Raw genomic sequence first — 10,445 nt, forward strand, 5'->3', positions numbered from 1 at the left:
ATCTTTAGAACATCTACCCCTAGTCAGGATGATGATGATGATGACCCAAATTCTTATGGAAGTTAGGCTTTTCAAAGGGCTTTCACACCTCCTATATCATTCAGTCTTCACAGCAGCAATCTAAGTGCAGCTACTTTAGGGACAATCAATCAGAGGGGCAGAGAGAAGTTCCCTGCTCAGTGGGGGTCTGTCTCAGTGTCTTCTCTCCTCCCTGTGGCCCTCTGGAATCACCATGAATAATATCCAAGGCCAGTATGGGTAAGTCCAAGAACCTGGGGTCAATCTGAGGTTCTTCCCGTGATGTGAACTGATGTAATAAAAATTAAGGTTTATTGAACCATTTCTATGGTGAGGTATTGAGCAAAGTTATCTAAATGTGTCCCTTCACCTAATTCTCACAACCTTTCCATTCAACAAGATGAAGAAACTGAGGATCAGGCTGGTTAAGTGACCTGTTCAAAGTCACATGGACATGGGACAAGAAGCCAGGATGTGAACTCAGCCTGTAGAGCCTAAGGCTCCTAACCAGCAGCTTTTGTATCACTTCTCACTAAAAACAAAACACAAACAATTCACCTACAAAACCTTCAAATCTGACTTACGTGAAGGTAACAGAACTGAATCCTGAGGTTTTGTCTGTGGTGGGTGTGAAACACATTCATAACCACCCATCATGTTCAGAACCCAGAGCCTGTACGTGCTCAGAAACATCTTGGCTCTATTCACCTCAGAACCTTGGCCTTAGCCTCTCTCAATTTTTGAAGAACTAGATTCCCCCACGTCCTCTAGCCACCACCAATTCTCTTCTACTTCTTTCCAGACTAATTGGGGAGGGGGGCGGTAAGAAGAGAAAGAAAATGTTCATTGCTGATGAAAATTAATATGAAGAAGTTGAGTCCAGTAGCCTCTTTATAGGCTCATAAGATGTCTTGGACAAGGAGATTCTATGTGCATAGAAGGATCCATGAATATTACCATTTATTATTTTTGATTTTTCAAGAAAGTTTGTTATCAACTAATACCTTTTTAAAAATCTCCCTCCTCTTTCTCCTTCCTCCCACCCCATTCACTGTGTCCCTCTTTTATTTATCTTACTTCCTAATTTTTATACCATGATTGTATGTTACATTCATCCATCAGACTTTGGTTCAAATGTCACCTCCTCTAGGAAGACCTCCATGATGTCTTCAGGCAATTTAACAATTCCTCTGATGTCCCTTGTACATACCTTTATAATAGCATTTAGAAAACAGTTGTCATTATTTATTCAAACATGTCATCCCTTCACTAGGTTGTAAGCCTCTGGAGGAAAGGACCTGTGTATCCACAGCCAGCACAGTGCTTGGCACCTAACAGGAGCTCATATAATATTTACAGAATGAAGGAATGTTTCTTAAGCGCTTAAGCTCTATGTTTCATTTAAATTTGAACACTAACAATTTTTTAAAAATCTCTTGCAGAGGCTATCATTAATTTTTGTGAAATTCGCTTCTGAAGTATCTTGAGAAATTTTCTGGGGCTTCTTGTCTTTTTCCTCTCCTTTCTGAGGGAACTCCCATTGAACACAGAGAGCTAGCTCAAACTAAAGATGTCACATGGGGCTTGGATCCTGATAATGGACTTTTAAGGAATTACAGAGAGTTGCTTCATGTCAGAAACCCAAATTTTTCAAGACCTAGTCACCACGGATGGTGGATCAACCCAGAGCCCCTTCCCCAACACAGCAAAGAGCTCTCACTTTGCTGCTTCTAATCTATCCATTTAATGCTTCCAACAAAAGAGCAAATGGCCACAATATGAGATGAATGCCTAAAAAACCTTTCTTTCCGCTATGAAAGCCTCTCCACTCCCCAGACATTGAGACAATAAATACTGCAACAATCACTTTGGAGCAGTGTATGACAGAAAATAGGAGTGATTTTTAAAAAGTGGAAAAGGGTGGTATGAAAATAATTAAACTATAGTGTAAACGTATACTTTCCTAAAATTAAAAACAATATGTCATTGATACTCTGTTCAAATGAAGTTCAAACTTCCCTGGACTTCAAAACAAAAACCTCTCAGTATTACTGAGTGAAAGAAATCTTGGAAAAGGAAGAAAAATTGGGGATGAGAATGAGAATGACAAGACTTGATTGGTCAGAGTTCCAAAGGCAGATATTTTACTGTGTCCTGCCTTAGCCAAAAGCAGCTTCTTCATTAGACAGGGTCACCAGCTGAGGTCCCCAAACTCTACCAATTTTGGTAAATACGAGTAAGCACCTTAAATTGTTTCAGAACTCAGTCACCACCAACCCTCCACCCCACCAAACACACAAATAACAGAATCAGGTTGTGGATATATGCATATACACAAATGTTCTCTATTTTCTAAGATAATTTTTTTCCAGAGGGGAGAAAAATAGCAGTAATAGTGATTAATATTAATGATCACTATGAAATGTGTTCTTTGGGAACTCTTATCTGTGGTCATGTGTCAAGGGGAGCTGCTTTGCTTTTTTTGAGGATGACAGCCAACTGTTACCCACTTGGTTTCAAAGAGAAAGATGCTGGAAGCAGGGACCAAAAATCCCAAGGTAATCTGCACATACTGAAGGACTTGTCAAAACACCTGGCTGGGTAGTAAGGGACCTTGGAAGAAGAAAATGATATAAACTAATCCATCATACAGCAACTATAAAGGTCAAATCCACCTGCCAGCTTCCTTATATTTACCAAGTGCTATGCAGGCTTTCTTGATGAAGGGAAAACTGAGGTATCCCACAGGGGTCAGACTTAGGGCAAAGGTCACTCCAGGTTGAGGCAGAGACAGGATTAAACACTTACGTCGGAGGATCTCCCGCTGCTTTCGGACGTACCAGGTGTACAGGGCAGCACGCTTCTGGGTCTTCATAGGAGTTCCCTTGTTGAGATGCTGTGAGAGGTGTGACTGGTTCAGACCCGTGACATCGACCACCTCCCTTTGGGGGATGTTGTGTTGCTGCATGTAGCCCTTGATCATTTTGGCAGCCCTCCAGGGGTCCTCACTAGACAGACAGACAGATAGTTAGGGTGCCGGTGGAAGATGTCTGGGGAGGAATATTCTCTTTCTACAGGTTTTACCTAAACCCTGTGCAAAACTCTGATCTTCACCTGTCTGAGCTAAATCCTTGGGAAAGATGTGAGGCCAAAACAGAACCTATATAAGACTATATGAAAGCTTCCATAGACCACACTCCATCCCTTTTCTCTGAGAGTAGGAGGGGAAAGATGAAGATGACTTTCTGTCTTCAGGACAGGGAAAGCACTAACAGCACTCTCTTGTTAAGCAAAAAGTAGAGACTCTACTCTATTTTGCTTTCCTTCATTTTCCTGAAATGTGAGAGACTTAAAAGGCAGGAGGCCCACTGGAAAATGGAGATACCATTAGCTTGGCACTGGGCTGGATGAACCTACAAGGATAGGGGCAGCATCAGTTTCTAAATTTATGTTGGCCTCACCCACATTATTTTCCTTCTGAATGGGTGTCTCAGTTTCTTGTCTCATAAAACAGGAGTAAAACAAATATATCCACCCCCTGAGATGCAAGGAGAATTCTTGGCCAAATCTTAAATGATTTTCGGAATTTTAGAAAAGTTTTAAGAAGTACAATAACGTTCTTCCCTGGGACTGAAAAATCATTCCATTGAGGCAAGCAGGTAAAGTTAAAAAAAAAAAAATTTTCACCACAGCCACTCCTCCAAAATCAAACCTAATAGAGATGAATACTTTCAATTTCTAAATAAGATCTTAATGATCCCCAATGCCTTGTTTTCCTGTATTACTACATTTCTGCCCTGGTAGGGTAAGAGTATCTGGAAGGCATATTTTCTCCTAAATTTTAAGCTTGAGATAAGAACTTGTTTATATTTTTCATTTCTCATAAACACAGATGTGCAAAAAAGCTCCTTCAAAACAATGTGCTGATGCCTTTGAATTTTATTTATTTGTTTATTTATTTAAACCTTGCTGATACTGTTTCTTGTTTGTTGAATAGGTGACTTAAAACTGAGGGGTATCATTTAAAATAAAAAATTAAATAATATACAGAATAGAAAAAAAGTGTTTACGAAGCAATACATTCACATATACTATTTGTTTAATGCAGCTACATCTTCTTAAAAAAGAAATCTCAGCATCTCTTTACCGTATGTTGATATATATAATAGACCAACAGAACATGAAAAAAATGAAGGGAAAAATTAGTTTCGGATAAAACAATCAAAAACGGTGTAAAGCAGAGGTAAAAACAGATATAGTGTTGCAGATTAAATAAGCAATTTATTTCTAAATGGTGCCTCTAATATGTAAATAAAATAAGTTTTAATGAATTAAACTCTAGTAATTAAACAGATTTTTGTAAGCATTTGAATAACTGATGATTTCAGCAGTTCTTTGATATTACATTTGTGAGAACAGAAATGTTTTGAGAAATGCAAGCTTTTAAGATTTATTATAAGTTAACGAATTTCTCAAGAACTTAAAAGGTACTTCCAAGTAATACAAGAAAATGGAGTAACAACACCACCAACAAAAATGAGAGAGAGAGAAAATGTGGTAGTCTCAGTCACAGAGAATTCACCTCCAGTAAGAGAAAAACAATGTAACATTTGGACATACCGTGTAAACATCAGAAATCATTTAAAAACTTATTTTTGGCGAATATTTCCACAGATGTTTTTAGGGTAGAAAAATACTTTTCAGCAGACAGGAACGTCTAAAGTTAGAAAACGAATTTGCATCTTAAAAGTTAATACTGCTCTAACAAATTCTTTGAATATTTTTGTTTTACTTAACTCTTTTTACCTGTGTTCATTTTGTGTATCTAAGAAACCTAGAGAAATAGTGTAGTGTTCTAAGAGCTAAGGGTTCTGTGGAAAGAGTGAATTAGCTTAACAACTGGGAAAGTTTTCTTAAAAATGGGGGCCCAGGAAAACCTCAATGAATTACAGCAAATCTTTAAGTCCGCATGAAAGGACTAGAGTTGGGGATAAGATGGCGTAGTTACACCTTTGCAGCTCTCTGACCCCAAAATGTACATGTATTCACCGGGAAGAGCCCGGAGAACTGGCTACCTGTAAAAAATTGAAAATCCACTTCACGTTTAGCGTTCCCAACCCCGATAAGTACACGGACCGGAGAAGCGCGCATGGCCATTGTGCTCCAAGCACAAGTGTCAAATGCTCGACCCGGGCGCGGCGGGCACCGCGGGCCCAGCACGCTCCTTTTCAAACAATACCTTCGCGGCCCCGAGCAGAAACGCCCCGGACCCCAGCACAGCCTCAACTCCGGCTTCTCCCAAACACCGCCGGCGCGCCAGCCCGGAGGCCGGCGAGTGAGGCCAGCTTGACCCGGAGCCGGGACCCGGCAGCACGCAGTCCTCGACCTTTCTTTCTCTTCTAGAAGGTGCGTTCAAGCGCTCCAAAAAGTGACTTTTCCTGTTCTTTTCTTTCCGCCTTAGGGGAACTGAGTGGGCAAAGGTGCAGTGCTTGTGTCTGGCGCGCAGGAGCCCATTGTGCAGCGACCTGGGTACCATTAGCAATTTCTTGAAAAATTACTTTAATCAAGTCCAACCACTCCCGAGGGTGGGGGAGGGAAGGCAGCACCAGCTTGGGAAGGGGAGAAAAACCTTGGGGGGTGGGTCTGTCCTTGTGTCTCCACCCCGACGAGCTCTTGGGCCCCCTCGCTTTTCTCTCTGCCTGGCTGGAGCTGGGGCTTTGCGGAGGGCAGAAGGCTGCGGTCCGGGATCTGCACCGGTCTGTCTACCCACTGCACCTGCAAGTGTCAGCCGCCCGGGCGGTGGGTGAGCCGGGGGGGCTTGGACGGAGCGCCCCAAAGCGCCTGCGTGTGCGCTGGACGAGGCAAATAACCCCGCGTCTGCGTTTTGATTTCCTTTTCCCTCTAAGCCGCGTTTACAACTTCACCAATGAATAACCCGCCTCTCTTTTCAACCTAATCACGACTCTTTGTGTATCTTTCTGTTGATGATTTATAGGAATAAATTAATAACACCCTAACTCCACGTGCTGCAGTTTGTGTTACATCTGTGCTGTGTCCAGCCCGGCGCGGGGCTGAGTACGGAGGGGCACCCTCAGTTGCTCGGGGTTTCCCAGATCCCCCAAAAGCCCGGCTGGAGAGTGGGCTCCTGGAGCCCGGCGGATAGGCCTTGGCCCCGCGCACCCGGGTGGCAGGTGGTGGGAGCTCGGTTAGTCCACCGGGCCCTGGTCAACCTCGGGGCCACCCTGGCGCCCCGCCGCTCCTTCCGATCCCTCTCACCTTCTTGCACCCGAGCCCCGGCGGGGGGAAAAAGCCGCCATGACGCTGGGAAACAACGAGGGAAGAACCTTAAACCCACGAATTGTAGCAAAATACTTTTGGGAGAAAAATCTAGACGTTCTCCTAATTGTCTTTGCTAGAGAGTAAGCCGCTGGGTCCCCAGATAGCAAATTCAAATGCAAGGTCATATACCATTCCAAATCGCCGCTGCGGGCTTGCAACTGAGGCTGCCCGAGTTCAGGACGCGACTTCGGTCCTGGCCCTGCCTTGAAACCGCGGCATTTAAGTATCCAAGGCAATACGAGGAGATCGGTCCTTAAGCAAAGTGCTCGGGAGCTACGTGTAGTCCAAGGGAACCTCTCGGCTCCTTTAATAATTAGTAACCAGCTGTCAGAGCCCTAAGCCGGTCTACTAGGCCCAGCAAACGATCCCGAACCGGGGGCTAGACCACCAGCCAGCCGCCTGAATTCCCCGGGTACGCCGGGGTGTCAGCTACGAAATCCGGAAACGCCCTCCTTTCTCAGGTCGCGACCAGATCGCTGCGACCTGGGGTTAGCGCCGCATTTGCCCCTCGCTTGCTTAGCTATATAGTTTCTTTTGCCCCGGGCGGGTCCACCCTGACCCTACAACAAGCAAACATTTTCTAAACCGGTTTGGGAGATGCCAGATAATTCTGGGGCCCTGCCTGGGCGCTGCAGTTGGGAGCGCCCACCTGCGAACTCGCCCCCCAGATCCCGGCCCGGGTGCCGCCAATCCCTCTGCAAAGAACAACAGGACGCCGTGCCGTAGGCCCGCCTGCGTTTCCCGGGACTGGAGAAATGCCTGGGCCGGGACTTGTGTGACCCGAGTGAGCAGAAAAACCGCTGCTGTTTCACTGCACCCACTCGCACCTTCAGTTTCGTGGGCAGAGCTCCAGGCAAAGGGCTCCGCAGTTCGGGTTCTTCCCGGCCGAACTCCAGCTCTGCCGGGAGGGCCCCTCGGCCCGGAAGACTACCCTGGGCAAGGGGAGATGAAGCCTCAGGGCTCTGGGCCGTCCGGTTGAGGGACTGGGAGGGGTCCAGGTGTTGGGAAAAGAAGCGGAGCGCCCCCCGGGGGACTTCTCTGGTGGGAAACAGGCATGGCGAGAAAGGTCGGGCGCAATGTCGCTCAGGCAGCAGGCCCGGGGCTCAAGGGATCGGGCGCATAATTTCCACCTGGGTCCGCACAATTACCTGAGCATCCGGTCCACCTCCGCCCGCTGCTCCACCGCCTCCTCGGTGTTGAGCGCTTGCAGTTCCTTGAGGATGGGAGGGGTGTCATAGTCGTCCCCGTCTTCGGAGCCCTCGTCCCCGGACAAGCGGCCCTTGGCGTGGCCGTTCGTGAGAGTATGGAAGACCGGCTTGGTGTCGGGTTCGGCCCCGCTGCCGGGGGACAAGGGCAGCGTCTCCAACTTCACCCCGAAACTCGAGGATGGCAGCAACTCTTCCAAGGCCTGAACCAACACCTCCTTGGTGACTCCGGAGCTCAGCAGGGCGCTCAGAAGTTCTTGCTGGAGCGACGTGAGCTTGGACACCATTTTCCAAGGACAGAAAAAGAAGAGGGTGTGTGGGTGCGAGAGAAGAGGGTGGTGGGGAGTTTCACAGCAGACTCCAAGTCCAGGAAGCCCCCCACCCTTCAGCCTCCAGACACCTGTTACTCCCCGGGGTCCCGGTGTCACCTCCGAGAAGTCAGAAAACTTCTAACTGGCCATGATCGCCACCATTAGGCCATATAAGATATGCAAATCAGTGGGGAGGGCCTGGCTTTCGGCAAGATGCAAATGATCATGGGGAGGGGGGAAAACCAAGGGAGGGAGAGTCTGAGAGACAGACGTGGAGAGCTGAAGACCCAGGCGGGAGCAGGGCTTGCCAGGGTCCATTGTACTCACGCTGGGGGTCTGAAGGCCTTCTTGTACTGGGTCTGTTTATCAGCCAAACTTTAGCTGACCTTTGGACTTGTTTAGCAAGTAGCTTGCAGCCTAGTGTGGATGGCTCTGGGGCTTTTCCAACCCGCCACAAGTCCGGCTTTAGTCTGGAGAGAAGACGAAACTACGCTTCGGGGTTCGGGTGAGAGCTGGAGGAAGTTGGGGTGTTCTTGGAACACGGAGATGGGGGGGGGGCGGGGAGTAGAGGCCCTCCGAGGCGAGGCGTCCCGGCCGGGCGGAGATACTGAGCGCTTGGGGAGGGAAGTGGAAACCTGGGGGAAGAGGCAGTGTCAGGTGGGGTGAGTGCGGATTGCAGAGACCCCGTCGGTTCCACTTGGGCTGTTTCCACTCTGCAGATCCCAGGCCCTGCCAGCCGGGTCTGGCGTTTTGGATGCACAGAAAGGTCGCGCCTGAGCGTAGGCAAGCGAGAAGGAGGCGCAGGCTAAATTACGGCCAAAGGGAGTAGCCAAGGTCGAGCTGGCCCGGCATCCAGGCTGCCCCAGCACCTAGTCTGCCCAAGCCGCGGGGGAGCTGGGCTCCTGGGCCGTGCTCTCCAGTTTAAATCCGGAATATCGAAGCGCCTCCGCTTTCGGGCAAACGTAGGATTTCGGGACCTCCTTTTTAGCAGCGAAAGCGAGGCTCGGCCTGCGTGCAGCTGAGTGGACAGGTGCAGCCGCGTGTCCCGTCCCGACCCACTGACTTCTGGTTTATTCGCAGCTCCAGGACACCAGTAGTTCCCGGAGTCTGGGACCGCACTCGGCAGGCGCCAGGTCCCGGCGCAAGTGGAGAAGGCATCCGCGACGCCGCTGAGGGAATGAAGGTTTTTTTCCACCCCGGCCTAGGCCGGGAAGGAGGCCGGGAACCTTTCAGCACTATTGGAGTTTCACCTGCTTGGAGAGGGCAGGAAGGAGGCCCGAGGGCACCCCGTCCTGACCTGCAGAAGAAAGGGGGAAACGGGCTTTTTATTTTTATTTTTTTAGGTCCGTGGGTCACAGACCCGTAGCTCCTGGGGCGGAGGACACCCCTTTCCCCTTTCTAAGCTGCAGTTTCGTCTGTAAAATATTGATACTTATAGTTCAGGAGGAGGGGGATTGTATGCATTGAATGAGACCTTCTGTGCAACCCCTTAGGTTAATAATACCGTTTACACTTTGGGGAGGCAGGAAGCCAGTTCCAGCAGTAAAATCTAACCCCTCGAGGTTTAGGATTCTCAAAATCAGGCAGATCCAGCGCTGGGGTGGGAGGGACTGGGAGATGAGGGACAAAAATTCAGAAGCCACAGGGAACTGGTAAAGGTGCTTCTAAGCAAATGCTCCTAGTTTCCAGTCTTTAACAGATAATTGGGAGGAAGTTGGGGTTAGTTTCAGGAAGAGAGGAATTTCAACGTGACGGAGGAAGGCTCAACAGCTCTCGACTTGATTCAGAGTCACATCTAGGAGGTGTATGAGGGCTGATCCTCTAGGTATGACTGATTCAAGTCAGGCTGCTAGGGAGGGAGGCTGCCTCTTCAATATAGAACCTGCTACAGAAGCCTGGTCCACAGGTGCTAGGAGCCAAAAAGAAGGGGGATGGGGTTGTGTGCACGGAGCCCTGGGGGAGGTTTGCACTATCTCAGGCTCTCCCTAAGAAAGGGATAATAAGTTCATGGAAATGAGGTTCCTTCATTTCACCTTATTGTCTTCCAGTTTGTTGTGCCATATGGCAGGTCCTTGTCTCTCACAGTTCAGCCCACTGGAAGAACATTCTCTGCCTACTCAGTTCCCCTCAACCAGGAAAATGAAGTGCTTAGAGTAAATGTCCCCGGAGTACAACCTCTTTTTCTCTGTCTCTCATTTGCTATCATGATAGAAGCAGTCAAGTGTAATGAAGATCAGTTTCTGTGTTTAGTTGGGAAAACCCATTAAAAAACCAGCAATCACTTCCCTTTTAACAACAGAGCTTTGATTATAGTTCCAACTGCTGTGTGCCCAGTCTGACTCTCAGGCTTCCTTCTCTCTCAAAATGCGGGTGGCAGCTAACCCATTTTCCCCCCTATCCCAAGCAAACTATGTGAACATACAGGAAGTTTAACCAAGTTTAGGGAAACTTCCTATGGGTGTCCAGATAGTCTTGCAGGTGATCTGTTTATATCCAGCAACTTCCTGTAACCCCCCTGCCCAGATCTGCCTTGGCTATGCCACCTAGTGCAATATGAGTGCTCACCAAGTAA

The 10,445-nt window shown here is 48.0% G+C and overlaps 1 protein-coding gene and 1 long non-coding RNA gene across 7 annotated transcripts in view; one reads left to right on the forward strand and one right to left on the reverse strand.

The window, feature by feature from the left end:
- HNF1B (HNF1 homeobox B) overlaps positions 1–8,394 on the reverse strand; it is a 50,981-nt gene extending 42,587 nt beyond the window's left edge. For 4 of the 6 annotated variants that reach the window (XM_090290577.1, XM_090290576.1, XM_090290575.1 and 1 more), the window contains exons 1-2: positions 7,506–8,392; positions 2,827–3,026 (exon numbers count right to left, since the gene is read on the reverse strand). In XM_090290577.1, the coding sequence (XP_090146703.1) occupies positions 2,827–3,026; positions 7,506–7,849 (544 nt within the window). In that variant the 5' untranslated portion in view covers positions 7,850–8,392. Of the gene's footprint in view, positions 1–2,826; positions 3,027–7,505 lie in introns of all 6 variants that reach the window. The other 2 variants (XM_090290579.1, XM_090290578.1) reach the window with 2 other exon arrangements.
- LOC149998711 (uncharacterized) lies at positions 7,885–10,047 on the forward strand. Its single transcript, XR_016513929.1, has 2 exons — positions 7,885–8,378; positions 8,954–10,047. It is a non-coding gene; the product is annotated as an uncharacterized LOC149998711 (long non-coding RNA).
- The last annotated feature ends 398 nt before the right edge of the window (positions 10,048–10,445 follow it).

The sequence above is a fragment of the Furipterus horrens genome, unplaced genomic scaffold (genome assembly GCF_987537825.1).
Source record: "Furipterus horrens unplaced genomic scaffold, mFurHor1.1.pri manual_scaffold_11, whole genome shotgun sequence".
NCBI classification, from domain to species: domain Eukaryota; kingdom Metazoa; phylum Chordata; class Mammalia; order Chiroptera; family Furipteridae; genus Furipterus; species Furipterus horrens.